Here is a 13,690-nt window from a genome sequence, read left to right on the forward strand (position 1 = left end):
CCACTTGCTGAAGAACACATGGCTGCCAAGTGGTCAGTGTGAAATTTCAACTTGGGGCCGCCGCCGTGGCTCACTAGGCTAATCCTCCGCCTTGCGGCGCCGCCACACTGGGTTCTAGTCCCGGTCGGGGCGCCGGATTCTGTCCCGGTTGCCCCTCTTCCAGGCCAGCGCTCTGCTGTGGCCAGGGAGTGCAGTGGAGGATGGTCCAAGTGCTTGGGCCCTGCACCCCATGGGAGACCAGGAGAAGTACCTGGCTCCTGCCATCGGATCAGCGCTATATGCCAGCCGCGGCGGCCATTGGAGGGTGAACCAACGGCAAAGGAAGACCTGTCTCTCTCTCTCACTGTCCACTCTGCCTGTCAAAAAAAAAAAAAAAAAAAATTTCAACTTGGGCAGTCTGGCTCCCTGCCGACCTGCCTGTTGTGGAGCAGGCTGGGGTTAAGATCAAGCAGGTCAAGAAGGGTGGACGCGCAGGGCGGATTGGACGGGATTCCACTGAAAGTGATGACAAGCAGAGCTGTGGCCCGGGGCCGGAGGCGACGACTGAGAAGTGAAGTGGAGATGGAGTGGGCTGTTGCCTAAGAGTGGGTGACAGGGTGAAGACAGGGCTGCTGATGCCGAAACAGGCTGCAGGTGGGCTCATGCGGTTCAGGGAAGGACGGAGGAGGGGACAGACTGACGAGGGGCTAAGTGGCAGCTTGCGGGGGCGGGGGTGGCAGCGTGGTTATGGAGGTCATGGCTGGTGAGCTTGTAGCCCCTGGGGGCCATGTGGTGGCTCTGAGTGAAAATCCTGGGGCTTTTCTGGCAGCAGCATGAGCACCTGCAGCGCTGGGCTCCCCCACCCACACCCCAGCACCTCCCTCGGTCCCTCCTCCCCAGCTAGGCACCTAGCAGATGGCTAGGCTCCACCTACACCCCCGCCCCAACCTCCCCTGTTGCGAGCCCTGCTGCAGGTCTGCAGCCTTCTAGGTAAAATCTGAACACTTTTTTGAAAAGTTTTATTGAAAACTTGAGGACACAACACAGACAGGCTGGAGACTGTACTCTCCCGCCTGGCTCCCAGGTCAGGAGCCAGGCCTGGGTCCCTCAGGTCCCTGGGTCCCAGGACCCCTGCAGCCCACAGGCTGCTGTGGAAGATACCCTGCCATGCATCCTGTGTGGCTCTTACCTCCCCCTCCACGACACCCCCCTCCCAGCGCCCACTTCCTGTGCCTGTGTCAGGGGTAGACTGAGGGAGTGGCAGAGGGGAGGGTCTGCGGAAACCCCGGAAGGAGGAGGCAGAGAGAACCTGGCAGTTTGGGGGCTGAGAGAGACAGATAGGAGCGAGAGGTATGGGGGGGCCCCCACTGCCTCTGCAGCGCCCACCCCAGGAAACTGGGGCCTGCCTTCCCGCAGATGTTGCCTGTGCCGTTCTGATAGAAGGTGGCCGGCGGCGCACTGTGCTTGGGGGCTGGCTGGGAGAGAGTCCTGCCCCCAACAGGGCGAGCAGTAGCCCCTGTGGGCCCACCGGCCAGCTCAGCTGGGCGCCGGCTGGCTGTTGGCGTAGGCCTGATTGGGAAAGGAAGCCCGGGCCCGGCGGGTCTGGGCACACACTGAGGCGTAGAGCTCCGGCTCAGGGCCCGAGGCCTGCGGCTTGGGCTCCGAGTCCAGCACCACCTCCGAGTACTTGATGGGGGTCCCGGGGCTGGGGACCCGGCCCTGAGGAGGCCGCAGCTGCAGGCTGGTGTAGCATGGGGGCTCCTCTGCAGCCTGGGGAGGCAAGGTGCTCAGCAGGTCCCAGGACCCTTGGCGAGGCCCCCACTCCTCCGCCCCCTTCCCTTCAGCCCCAGCTGCCTCACCCTGGCAGGGCCTCCAGGGGGTGCATCCTGCTGGTCTGGCCTGGGTTCTTGAGTCAGCCATCCTGGGACAGGGAGCGGGAATCTGGTCAGCTTGTTCCCTCCCCTGCCCGGCCCTGTCCCACCCACCCACCCAGCTGTCCCCTCTGCCAGCATCCCCCCCCCAGTACCTGTCTGTAGATAATGCAGGTTCCCATACAAGGGGACATCTTCCGTGGACCCTCCTGATCTGCAACACAGAGTTCAGGGCATGAGTGGGGACTTCTTGGTAAGAGGAAACTCTTACCAACTCACCTTCCCTGTTGTCCCCACTCACTGTCCCTGCCCTCCGTGGCTCCTGCTCCGGCCACTGGTCCACTGGGGCAGGCATGCAGCCAGTGAGACGAGAAACAGCAGCAGCGCCGTGACCCCTAAGAGGGCCCAGAGCCCCCAGGCCTGGTTTATGGAGGGGATTCCTGCAGACGTGTGAGAGGTAGGGATGTTACTGCCCTGCTCAGCCCCCAGGCCGCAGTGGGTGGGCTGTGGGGCCACATGACCACCCCCCCCCACCGCGCCCCGCCCAGCTCACCCGGTGCTAGTAGATCGGTGCAGTTGTAACTTCCACTCATGACTGCCGCTGTGAGAGCCCAGACCACAAGCACACGGCCCCGAGCTAAAGGTCAGCCTGCTTCATGGCCTGAGCGCTGCCACCATCCCTCTTCCTCCCACCCCTCCCTGGGCCCGTCCTCAGTACTGGCGGCAGAGTCACGGGCTTCCGGGCTTCTGGGGAGGAAAGGGGAGGGGAGGGATGAGCAAAAGAACAAAGACCCCGCCCTGAGCCTGCACCTGCACCTGTACCACTCCTGCAGCTCCTGAACGTGCCCTCTCTGCACCCTGTGGCCCCTGGGTGTGCCTTGCCACGGGCAGGTGGGCCCGTGAAGGCTCCCAGGAGTGACCCGCGACCCGTTCTGCTACAGGATGCCCACTTTTTATTCCTCCCTGACGCTGAGTTCCGTGAAGGACAAAGTCCCTCCGTGAGTGACCAGTGGTGTGGGGAGGCCTCCAGGTGTCCGTAAGTGCCTAAGACTGACCAGAGAGGAAGTGTGTCTGGATGATCGTGGTGTCACCGCTACCACTGAGAGGCATAGAGGCATAGAGGCAGCTAGATGCTCCTCCCCAACCTGCTTTATCCACACTGTCCCTACCAGCTGCCCCTCTCCACACTTAATTGCATTCAAGGAATCCCTGCTCCAGGACTGTGCTGGCAAGCTGAGTCTGCTCTGGACACTTGGTTGCCTCAGGAAGTGAGTACTTGCCCTGCCCATGTAGGAGGCTAATTGATGTGGGAAAAGAGGTTTTAAGTTCTCAATATAAACCTTACATCAGAGTTCAGAGATGTGTATTGTCTGTCCCCGATGAGGTTTTTTTTTTTTTTTTTGAAAATTTAAATCTAGGGGCCGACGTTGTGGCATAGTGGGCAAAACCTCCACCTGCAACACTGGCATCCCATATGCGTGCCGGTTCAAGTCCCGGCTGATCCACTTCCAAACCAGCACCCTGCTAATGCACCTGGGAAAGCAGCAGAACATGGCCCAAGGGCTTGGGCTCCTGCCACCCACATGGGAGACTCTGATGAAGCTCCTGGCCATTGCGGCCCTTTGTGGAGTGAACCAGCAGATAGAAGATCTCTGTCTGTCTATCTCTCTCCCTCTCCCTCTCTCTCTATAATTTTGGCTTTCAAAATAAAGAAATAAATCTTGGCCGGCGCCGCGGCTCACTAGGCTAATCCTCCGCCTGTGGCGCCGGCACACCGGGTTCTAGTCCCGGTCGGGACACCGGATTCTGTCCTAGTTGCCTCTCTTCCAGGCCAGCTCTCTGCTGTGGCCAGGGAGTGCAGTGGAGGATGGCCCAAGTGCTTGGGCCCTGCACCCCATGGGAGACCAGGAGAAGTACCTGGCTCCTGCCATCGGATCAGCACGGTGCGCTGGCCACAGCGCGCCGGTCGCGGCGGCCATTGGAGGGTGAACCAACGGCAAAGGAAGACCTTTCTCTCTGTCTCTCTCTCTCTCACTGTCCACTCTGCCTGTCAAAAAAAATAAATAAATAAAAATAAATAAATCTTAAAAAGAACAAAAAAAAGAAGAAGAAGAAAATTTAAATCTCTTGGAATGGTGTGCCAAGGATAGGCAGGCCAGGAAGAGTCCTGCCCCTGCATTGCAGGCTGTAGGGCATCTTGTCTGTAGAGAATTTAGAAATGAAAATAAGATCAACTGAAAATGACTCTCCTTTTATTATTATCATCATGTGACAGCAATTCTAAAAAAATGTCAGGGACAAAGTTTTCTCTGAAAAGTATTTGTTGATCTTCTAAATTGCTGTGGTTGCTGATAAGTTTTAATAATATAAGTTTACAAATTAGCCCATTTTTATTACTTGCCTTTTCATCCCCATTACAATCTGCACTGAAGTTAATCCAAAGAATCCCCACTTTCACAACGGCCATCCTCCAAACAGATCTAGGCGTGTTTGCATATACCTAGAAGCGGTTTTCAACAGTTTGGAACTCCCAAGATTTGCTTTGGCCACTCTTTTTTTGTTTTGTTTTGAAGATTTATTTATTTATTTGAAAGGCAGAGTTAGAGAGGCAGAGAGAGGTCCTCCACCCACTGGCCCACTCCCTAGATGGCCGCAACAGCCAGAGCCGCAGTGATCTGAAGCCAGAAGCCAGGAGCCAGGAGCTTCCTCCAGGTCTCCCATACAGGTGCAAGGGCTCAAGGACTTGGACCATCTTCTACTGCTTCCCCAGGCTGCCATAGCAAAGAGCTGGATTGGAAGTGGAGCTCCAGGACCTGAGCCGGCGCCCACATGGGATGCTGGGACAGCCACACCCACTGCACAACAGCACCAGCCCCTGGCCATGCTTTCTGTCTCCAACCTCAGAACAAGCGCTTATTTCGGCATTTAAGCAGCAGGTTTAAAATAAGTAATGATAGCACAGTGATTGTGAAGTGGATAAAATTAAACTTGAGTTAACTTCAATTCTGTCATTCTAGGTAACCACTTGGAGTTTTTATTTAGATTTAAATGTTTTGGAATCTATTGTGGAATGAGAATTTTATGACTCTTTGCAGAACTTACCCTTATAGTTAAGGCTTTTCTTACTATTTGTATATTTGTTATTTTATGTGGAAGAAACTTTTTGAAATGAAGTTTAAAAAATATTCTTGCATCATTAAAGAGTATGGATTGACAAATCTGGTTGTAGTTCCTATTAAATATGATTACACCAAGCTTACTTTTGACAAATTTACAGAAGTTAAGGACAAAAAACAAATTGAATGCTTACTGAGCTGTCACTCAGAAATATGTAGGCACGAATTTTTTGTGCCTTTTCTCCAAAAAGACAATAATGTAGTTCAGAAATCTTATTACCCTTTCCTTTCTTGTTCTATATTATTTATTTCATTAAAAATTTTTAACTATTTTTATACTGCCATGATTATATCTACCAAGTTCAATAAAAGAGGCTATTCACTGTCTGAGGTTCTTTTCTGGCCCTTATTAACTGCATTTCATGATTATTGTTAGAAATAATATTGTCACGTAGAGGAGACTTTTAAAAAGTGATTCAGGGCCCAGCACTGAGCCTAGCTGTTGGGCCACTGGTTACGCGGTGCTCATGTCCCACATCCGAGCACCTGGGTTTGACTCCTGGCTCCAGCTCCCGACTCCAGCTTCCTGCTAATGTGAGCTCTGGGAGGCAGCTGCACAGACTGAAGTAATTGGATGCTGCCACCTGTGCGGGAGACCCGCATCAAGTTCCCAGCTCCAAGCTTTGGCCTGGCTGTGGGCATTTGAGGAATGAACCAGGAGATGGGATCTCTCTTTCTCATCTGTGTCTCTCAAGTAGATAAATTTTTTTTTTTTTTTAAGTAATCCACACTTGTGTCAATATGATTCCTTATCAACACTTACAGAGATTTCCAATTTTTAAAATCTTGACTTGTTGATTCATTCAAAGCAATCAGATCCGGCAATAGGGGACCCCAGTTCGTTAAAGGCAGCAATCAGCTGGGGGCCACTTGCCTGAACCTCTGTTGCCGCTGCCTGTGCCACCGGGCTTAGGTTCAAGGTTTGGACTGCCCTGTTCTGCATGCCCAGGCTGCCTCCCGGGCAGTCAGCGACAACTGCCCTGGTGCCTCTGCCCTTCCCTCTCCTGTTCTGTGAAAACAAGGAGATACACCCATATTTTATTCATTCAATACACACGTGTGGACTGCCTGCTCATGCGCCATGCTCTAAAGACAGAAATGTCAATGGAACCTGGTTTCTTTCCTCAAAGAGTAGCTGGTGTCATGGAGAGATTGCCCTGTGTATCCCAGACATTTAAAACCTCGTGTGGGAGCCCATGGGTGGTGGGTGCAGTGGGTTAAGCTGCGGCTTGCTGTGCTGGCATCCCATACCAGAGCACTGGTTCCAGTCCTGCTTACTCTGCTTCTGATCCACCTTCCTGCTAATGCAACTGGGAAAGCATTGAAAGATGACCCAATCATTTGGGTCCCTGCCAAGTGGGAGACCTGTGATGGAGTTTCTGGCTCCTGGCTTCAGCCTAGACAAGACCTGGCTGTCGCCGGTGTTTTGTGAGTGAAACAGTAGATGGAAGATCTCTCCCTCTCTCTGTTGCTCAGCCTTTTAAATAGAGGCTGATGCTGTGTAGTGGTAGTTAGTTAAGCCTCCTCCTGCAGCACCAACATCCCATATGGGTTGCCGGTTTGAGTTCCGCAGGTGCCTGGGAAAGCAGTGGAAGATGGTCCAAGTGCTCCTGCACCCACGTGGGAGACCCAGAAGAAGCTCCTGGCTCCTGGCTTCCAATCGTCCCAGCTCCGCCCATTGTGGCCATTTGGGGAGTGAACCAGCTGATGGAAGACCTCTCTCTGTAGCTCTGCCTTTCAAATAAATAAATAAACTCAATAATAATATGGAACAGAGGGAAGGTCACCAGTCTGGGACAGATAAGGAGGGGGCAGGCTGCAGAAGCAGCAGTATGGAGAGAGGCGGAGATGGGCTGGATTTCCGCCCTGCCTCTCCTGATTAATAGCTTAGTTAACCTTCCTGACTCCTAGCTTCTCCGGGCCTTCTAACAGTTTAATATAGTTTCCTTTTGGGTAGTCTTGAACTTGCGCTAATTTCATTCAACACCCACGTCGGTGGCCCCCTACTGTCACTGTCTAGTGGTATTGATGAAACAAGTGAAACAGTTTCTCTGAGTAACAAATTCTGAGTAGGGTTAAGGGCTGGAGACGAAGAGAACACGCCGGCGGGAGCCCGGGACCGAGAGCTGAAGGCTGTGCAGGTAAGGAGGCACTCGGAGCTCAAGCCTGAACGAGCGTTAGCTGACCCAGCTCTCTGTAAAAAGCAGCCGTGCTGAGAATGAGCCCCGTGCGGTTGGCGCGCCGGGGCGCGCTGCCTGCGTAACTATGAGAGCTGACGGAGGACGCCCCGCACCACGCCGCTCGGCTCTGCCGCCCCCGGGGCGGGTTCGCTTCTTGGCGGACTATCGGTGGGACGCGGGGGAGTCTAACGTGCATGCGCACGCGGCACTCTCTGCCCATGGTCCGGGGACTTTCCCCTAGGCGGAAGATAAGGAACGAGTCCCCCGTATGTAGCCTAGGAAACAGGCCTTCAGCACGAACTGCACCGACAGCTGCAGAGGGCGTAAATTTATAGGTCCGCCAAGCACTTCATCTCTCGGTTAGGGCGAGGAAGTTGGTGCTGAGAAATACTAAAAGCCAACCACATTTTTGGACATAATTTTATAAGACTGTAGGTTTCTGAAGCGTTAACAGAGCATTAAACAGATAAGAAATGAGCTGAGCTGAGTTAGGAAAGCCAGACTGACTCTTCCTTATGCAAATAAGCTCCAGCGCTGGCCCAGACGGAATGGGCGTGGCCTCCCGAGGAGACCCGGGGCAAGCGCGCGCGCGTGCGCACTGGGGCCGGCGGCGGAGGTCGGGGCGGCTTCGCGCTGGCGCTCAGGCCTTCCTCGTTGCTGTGCTATGGCCCGCGCGGTCTCGCTCCCGGGCGTGCTGGGGTTGCTGCTTGTGTCTGCACTGCCCGGGGTCCTCGGAGATCGCCCCGGCCCCGACCTCCAGGCACACCCAGGTACCAGCGAGGGCAGCCGGAGGGAGGCTGAAGACTGCACGGGTGCCAAGCGCAGCTCCGCTGACCCGCGTCTGCCTTTCCTCCGCAGGGGCTCCCGCGCGGGGCGGCTCTGGGGCCGCGGAACCCCGGCGGCGGCCGTCGCCCAAGGACCAGCGCGAGCGGGCCCGAGCCGAGGCGCTGCCTTTGGGGCTGTTGTACACCGCGGCCGTCGTGGCTTTTGTGCTGTACAAGTGTTTGCAGGTGCGGGACGGCCGAGGGTGGGGGCGCTGCGGTACCGAGAACTTCACACAGCTTCCCGTCTGTCCCCCAAAGACGGTCGTTCCTTGGCATTTCAGCATCGCGGGGTTATTTGGAGGGTCCAGCGAGGTAGTGGGTGTGAGGGGCACATGGTAAATTGCAAATAAATAATGTCTATCCCGCCTGATCCTCCCACAGTCCACTGCAGAGGCATCTCTTGCTATCCGGAGCTGGTCACGGATGGAGCTGGGGCCAGCTCCTGGTGTGGTTCCAGCCTTGGCAGACGCGGTTGACTGCCATAGCCACGGTGTCTCTAGAGTTCCAGACACCAGTCAATCTCATGTTCTCCCCTGGAAGGAGGCCCTGAAATGCGAGCTGACAATACATTTTGGTGGCTAGAAGCTGTTGAAGTGGAAAGTAGTACCTCCAAGGGCAGTCTCTTTTTTCCTGATGGTATTACTTACTTGCACTAGAAAATGGAAAGCTGAATCAATTTGGAGATAATACAGAACTAGAAGAGACAGCTAAAGATGATCCCGAGTCGACTTGGCAGGCGAGGAGGAAGGACTGAATTTAATGATGGAATTTAACAAGCCTAGATTAATACATTCTATTCTGGGACCCAAGTGCAGCCTGGAAGAAACATCATTTGGCAGCAGTGCCTACGAAAGAGACTTGGGCATCCCTGTTAGCGAACAGCTTCACTGTGTGATATGTGACAGCCCACCCCAGATCAGTGCTAGGAACAAGGTATCGCACTGTGTCTGCCGACCAGACGCTCCCGGAGAATTGAGTCTTTTAAATGCACTGCATGTTCAGTAAAGCAACCAGAGACTGCGAAATGAGCAGTAACTGAAGAGACTGGGGAAGCAGGTGGAGGCGTGTGCCTGCCGCCTTCAGATTCCTGGCAGGCTAGCATACTGGAAAAGACAGGCGTTATTTAGGGCGCCAGTAAGCATTATGGATAAAAGACACTGGGACAAAGAATGGCTTTGGGTTTGAATTTTGTCAGACCAGAGATCTGCCCACTCCTGGAGGTCTTTCTGCATCCTGGGTGACCGCTGGACTAGGTGCTTCATGTCCTGGGTGACAGGCGGGATTAGTAAAGATTGGTGCTTTGAAATGAAAGCCAGTAGGTTGCTCTCCCGCAAACGCCGCCCCTCTCCTTGCTGGTTTGGGGGCAGAGGTGATGGGGCAGAACCTTGCTGCTGCAGACTTGCCCTTCCTTTTTCCACGACAGAGGAAAGAGGAGGCTGCAGTTCTGCAGGAAGAGGCGGGCAAGAAGGAAGCATTGCAGTCAGGTAGGCTCGGCAGCCAAGACTGTGCAGGCTGGGGGAGACGGGAGCCCAGAAAACAAGCAACCGCTGCCCCCTTCCTACCCCACCCACAGAGCAGCAGCTGGCCCAGCTGACACAGCAGCTGGCCCAGACGGAGCAGCACCTGAATCACCTGATGGCCCAGCTGGACCCCCTTTTTGAGCGGTGAGAGCAGTGACCCTGTGACCTCGTGGCAGGTGGGAGGAGCCTGGGGTTGTCATTGGGGGCAGCCCTTAAGCGCACACTTCTGCAGTGTGACTACTCTGGCGGGAGCCCAGCAGGAACTTCTCAGCACGAAGCTACAGACCTTCCACCAGCTGCTACGGGAGAACAAGCCAGACAAGGACACGGAGCTTCTAGAACCGGGCAGAACCGGGTTGGGAGGTGAGTGTTGAGTCTGGTGGAGGCGGAAACAGAACTCGCTATGAAACTGACATCTGCCTTTTCTTCCTTGCTCCGTCCCACCCAGAGGCCAGCACACTCTTTCCTGAGGACGTATATGCGGAAGACGACCAGGAAGAGGCTGACAGTCAGACCTGGGGCCACCCTACAGAGACATGGGGCCGAGCTACTTCCCAGGAAGTGGCGCATGGGCTAAGAAGACGCAGCAAGGCTGCGGCCAACGGCCTGGGTCGCGGCCCCAGCCGGGAAGGAGCGCCAAGGGTCTGCTAAAACAAAGTCTGTGCTTGTGACTGAAGGTTCCTGTGAGCTTTTTCCATCCCAGCTGGTTGTACACACACCCATACTAGGTGCCCATGGACAGCCGGGCCTTGAAAAGCTTCCCTTATTAGGACAGAAAGAGGCCACCTTCCAGAGTGAGAGCAGGGAAGACAGAGGGAGCTCCAGTTCTTTCCCTCGGAATCCTGAGGCCACCCGCAAGCCAGCCTTCAAAGCACAAAATCCCTTTTCTTTTAGCAACACTGAGACAGTAAGGCCTTGCCCCCCAAGAAAAAAACTTTATTAAAATAAATTATAGAAATTAATACATACTGTAAAAAATAGCCTGTTTACAAAGCTGCAACCTTTGTCTGAGTTCGCAACCACAGAGACTGCACACTGAGCTTATCACTCCCAAGTCCCCTCATCCATGCAGACGGGTCTGGGTCGGCGGAGGTTCAGCCAGGCCAGACCTGGTTTCCTGGGTTCCTAAGAGCTGGTCAGATGACCCAGAGTAGTGTGGTCCCAGGCAAACACAAAACGACCCTTGTCAAACCATGGAATATCCTAGTTCAGTACTGACGATTCCATCGTACCGCTAGCTCTGAGCTGGCCGGAAGATTCCGAGTCTGTAAGATCCCTCTAGTTCTTCTGGCTGCTGTGGAGAGAAGGTGCTATTTAGCAGCACCACAGGCAGCGCTGATAGGGGAGGAGCACTGAGCAGGACCAGGACCGCTCACTTTCAACCTGTGGGCCTCATCACAGCACTCACAGCACTCTGCCTACCACTCGGCTTACCTGATGGCCAAGGTCAGACTGTGGTACCAGCGTGACAGCTCCTCCTGGTCTGTGGACATGAGCAGTAGCTTCTCATGGGGGAAGGACAACTAAGGAAGAGAGACCACTTCTTCGTGCTTGGCCCAGGAAGATCCAGGCCAAAGCTGCAGCCCTGGCTGCTTCCATGAGGTTAATTCAGGCACACAGTGAGCATCAAGTGAAGCCCAAGCCCCATTCCTGAGAAAAGGGCCCAGGCCGCAGAGATCCACTGGCGTGAGGCAGGTGTAGGCCTGGGGTCCCCCACTGTTACTTACACTGAGCAGTCCACCACAAGGGCCTCCTGAGTGGCCGAAGACCCTGCAGAGTCGACACTGGGCCATGGGGTAGAGGGCTCTGCAGGCAAAGGTGCCGTTGTGCAGCAGGTGCAATGCGGGGCGAGGCTTGGCCATGAGGAGGGCGTCGGAGAAGAGGAAGAACATGCGGGCACGAGGCTCCCCCCGGGAAGGCACCACCAGCAGCCAGCCCTGGCGCAGGAACCAGCGTCCTGGGGGTGGGAGAGCAGCTATTCTGTTGCAGCTCCGGGATCCATGGGAACTGAAGGTAGGCTGAGCATTAGGTGGGGCTAAGTGGGGGCTCTACGGAGAAGAGGGGAGCATAAGGAAGGAGGAGTTGGGATTTGAGGGGCAAGCACGCAGACTACCTGAAGTGAGGCCCTTTGCCTGGCGCCCGCCGAGCAGGGCCTGGACACGCCGGAGGTGCTGGTCATTCTTCTGTCTCTGACCAATGCTGTGGACTCTCTGGGCAGTCTCACTCACCAGCCGCGCAGCCCCTGCAACAACATCCCCACCTCATTCCCAACACCATGGTGGTGGTGGCAAAAGGCAGGCTGTTCTGGGGGGCGCAGGGTCTAACTTCCTCAAGAAAAGGCGAGGCAGCAGAGCAGGCCGTGCACGTGAGCGGAGGACAGGGGCAAATCCCACACCGTTGGCCATCAGCCCCAGAAAGGGACGCCTGGGCGGCCGCGCAGCAGGCACCTACGAGTGAGCTGTTGGTGGTCAGGGCTGTTGGGACCTGTGTTTTCTGCCAGGGCAACAACGAGATTCTCATACCTGGAATTGAACAGCGGGAGATCTATGAGGGGAAGCAGAACCGGGCAAAACCCCCTCTGCCGATACGCACGTCACTCCCTACGTAGGCACACCTCAGCTGCCAAGCCAGGGTGCCCCCCTTCATCTGGGACTCCTGGGCTCACCCCCATGGCCCTCTTCCATCCCACGCTGAGAACAACTGCAGACTCGTTCAGGAGGCCAGGTCAGGAGAGAGAAGCTCACCCCAGGAGGATGCTGAGGCCCCGGCTGTGAGCTCCTGTCTCATCCCCAGGGACACAGGTGCTAAGCGGGGCTGGCCCTTCCTCTCAGCTTTCTGCTCTCCATCTAGGCCCCTAGACCAGCCGCCCTCACTGTAACTGCAGTCCCACAGTCCCAGCCAGGTCCTGAGGCCGCAGACCCTGGGACTCCACTGGGCTCAATCTTTTCCTACAAAGAGCCTCCTAACAGCACTGTGGGGAGAGGTGAGGGGATGGGCAGATGCCCAGGCATCCCATGAGGCCGGGGGGGGGGGGGGGGGGGGGGCAGCGGTCAGCCACACTGGTTTGGGTCAAGGGATGAGAACTCACTGCTGGAGCCGCTGCAGGGGCAGAGAGAGCAGGTCTGGGAGCTGAAGGCCCCCAAACTCGGGGCGCCCTTCCTGGAGCCTCACAAACCTCCGGAACTGTCTGTTCTTCTTCAGCTGCTCCTGGAGGGAGGGCAGAGAGCTGGCAGCAGGGAGGGAAGCCACGCCCTGTGCTCCTGAAACCCTGAGTGCCCGCTGAGACCGAAGCACAGAGCTGGGCGCCCATAGCGCTCCGTAAGTGCAGGAAATACGGGAAGCTGGGGGGCCCAGATGAAGGAGCATTGTACGGGGGCCAGAGGGCAAGGATTTTTGTCATCCCCAGGTTACCTGCAGGGTGGCCCTGGACCTCTCTGCGTTGGCAGCAAATTGGGTGTAGAGCTCCAGGTGGGGGCAGAAGCCCTCCAGGCCCTGTCCCCACTGTCCTCCTTCCAGGTACGGAAGCAGCTCTCTGTGTGGGCAAGGACAAGCACCCTGTCATTTAATGCACTAACCCTGCCCCGGAGGTAGCGCAATTACACCGTCTTGCAAATGGAGACACAGGCAGGTCGAGGCAACGCGCCAAGGCCAAGGCCGCAGGTGAGACAGCTGGCGAGCCGCCCGCCGCCACGAACCCCGGGGTCTCGGGCAGGACGGCAGGACACTCTCCGCCCCTGCTACTCACTGGCTGGCGCCGTGGATGAGCTCCCAGGGCCCGAACAGGGCCTGGCGCTCCGGCGGCCGCAGGGTCCCTTTGGCTTTCAGGATCCCCAGGAAGTACTGCGGAGCAGAGAACAGCGGGTGTCTGAGTCCGGGGGACAGAGGCGGCTAACGCCACTGCGCAGACAGCCGCCGCGAGCCCCGCCGCACCCGGGGGTCCCCGGCCCGCACCGTGGCCACCAGCGCCAGCTGCTCCTGGTAGCGCCGCTCGGTCTCCAGCAGCTCTCGAGCGGTGCAGGCGCGTTTCCGCTCCCAGCGGGCACGCTGCTCTTGCAGCGGGCACCGCGCGCTGGCACCAAGGGTCTCCATGCCGGCCGAGGAGCCGACACTTCCGGCCGCGGCGCGCCAGAGATTCAAATC

General features: G+C 56.4%; 3 protein-coding genes across 4 annotated transcripts; 1 reads left to right on the forward strand and 2 right to left on the reverse strand.

The window, feature by feature from the left end:
• Positions 1-983: 983 nt before the first annotated feature.
• SIT1 (signaling threshold regulating transmembrane adaptor 1) lies at positions 984-2,578 on the reverse strand. The gene is made up of 5 exons (XM_008269584.4): positions 2,404-2,578; positions 2,152-2,290; positions 2,006-2,064; positions 1,839-1,900; positions 984-1,749 (listed from the first exon to the last, which is right to left on the reverse strand). Exons 1-5 carry the CDS (start codon positions 2,441-2,443, stop codon positions 1,516-1,518), a joined length of 534 nt encoding a protein of 177 aa, XP_008267806.2. The 5' UTR covers positions 2,444-2,578; the 3' UTR covers positions 984-1,515.
• A 5,202-nt stretch (positions 2,579-7,780) lies between these two features.
• Positions 7,781-10,512, forward strand: CCDC107 (coiled-coil domain containing 107). Its single transcript, XM_008269335.4, has 6 exons — positions 7,781-7,976; positions 8,065-8,216; positions 9,454-9,514; positions 9,604-9,694; positions 9,783-9,913; positions 9,999-10,512. The coding sequence occupies exons 1-6, from the start codon at positions 7,871-7,873 to the stop codon at positions 10,199-10,201; spliced, it is 744 nt and encodes a 247-aa protein (XP_008267557.1). The 5' UTR covers positions 7,781-7,870; the 3' UTR covers positions 10,202-10,512.
• Positions 10,470-13,690, reverse strand: ARHGEF39 (Rho guanine nucleotide exchange factor 39). 2 transcript variants are annotated; one of them, XM_002707925.5, is made up of 9 exons: positions 13,502-13,689; positions 13,296-13,390; positions 12,962-13,082; positions 12,639-12,757; positions 12,002-12,072; positions 11,664-11,792; positions 11,278-11,507; positions 10,985-11,073; positions 10,470-10,844 (listed from the first exon to the last, which is right to left on the reverse strand). In XM_002707925.5, the coding sequence occupies exons 1-9, from the start codon at positions 13,637-13,639 to the stop codon at positions 10,829-10,831; spliced, it is 1,008 nt and encodes a 335-aa protein (XP_002707971.1). In that variant the 5' UTR covers positions 13,640-13,689; the 3' UTR covers positions 10,470-10,828. The 2 variants fall into 2 exon arrangements, with proteins under 2 accessions (XP_002707971.1, XP_008267635.1); XM_008269413.4 differs by having other exon boundaries at positions 10,686-10,841; positions 13,502-13,690.

The sequence above is a fragment of the Oryctolagus cuniculus genome, chromosome 1 (assembly GCF_964237555.1).
Source record: "Oryctolagus cuniculus chromosome 1, mOryCun1.1, whole genome shotgun sequence".
NCBI classification, from domain to species: Eukaryota; Metazoa; Chordata; class Mammalia; order Lagomorpha; family Leporidae; genus Oryctolagus; species Oryctolagus cuniculus.

Excerpts from the sequence above, each read along its gene's own strand:
- ARHGEF39 (XM_002707925.5), bottom strand. The coding sequence starts at position 13,639 with ATGGAGACCCTTGGTGCCAGCGCGCGGTGCCCGCTGCAAGAGCAGCGT. Across the intron at positions 12,073-12,638 it reads CCCCTGCAGCGGCTCCAGCA|GTATGAGAATCTCGTTGTTG; the intron begins GTGAGTTCTCAT and ends GTTCAATTCCAG. Across the intron at positions 11,508-11,663 it reads GGCAAAGGGCCTCACTTCAG|GACGCTGGTTCCTGCGCCAG; the intron begins GTAGTCTGCGTG and ends TCCCACCCCCAG.
- CCDC107 (XM_008269335.4), top strand. The coding sequence starts at position 7,871 with ATGGCCCGCGCGGTCTCGCTCCCGGGCGTGCTGGGGTTGCTGCTTGTG. Across the intron at positions 8,217-9,453 it reads TGCTGTACAAGTGTTTGCAG|AGGAAAGAGGAGGCTGCAGT; the intron begins GTGCGGGACGGC and ends TTTCCACGACAG. Across the intron at positions 9,695-9,782 it reads CTGGACCCCCTTTTTGAGCG|TGTGACTACTCTGGCGGGAG; the intron begins GTGAGAGCAGTG and ends ACACTTCTGCAG.
- SIT1 (XM_008269584.4), bottom strand. The coding sequence starts at position 2,443 with ATGAGTGGAAGTTACAACTGCACCGATCTACTAGCACCGG. Across the intron at positions 2,065-2,151 it reads AGCCACGGAGGGCAGGGACA|ATCAGGAGGGTCCACGGAAG; the intron begins GTGAGTGGGGAC and ends TCTGTGTTGCAG. Across the intron at positions 1,750-1,838 it reads CCCCTGGAGGCCCTGCCAGG|GCTGCAGAGGAGCCCCCATG; the intron begins GTGAGGCAGCTG and ends TTGCCTCCCCAG.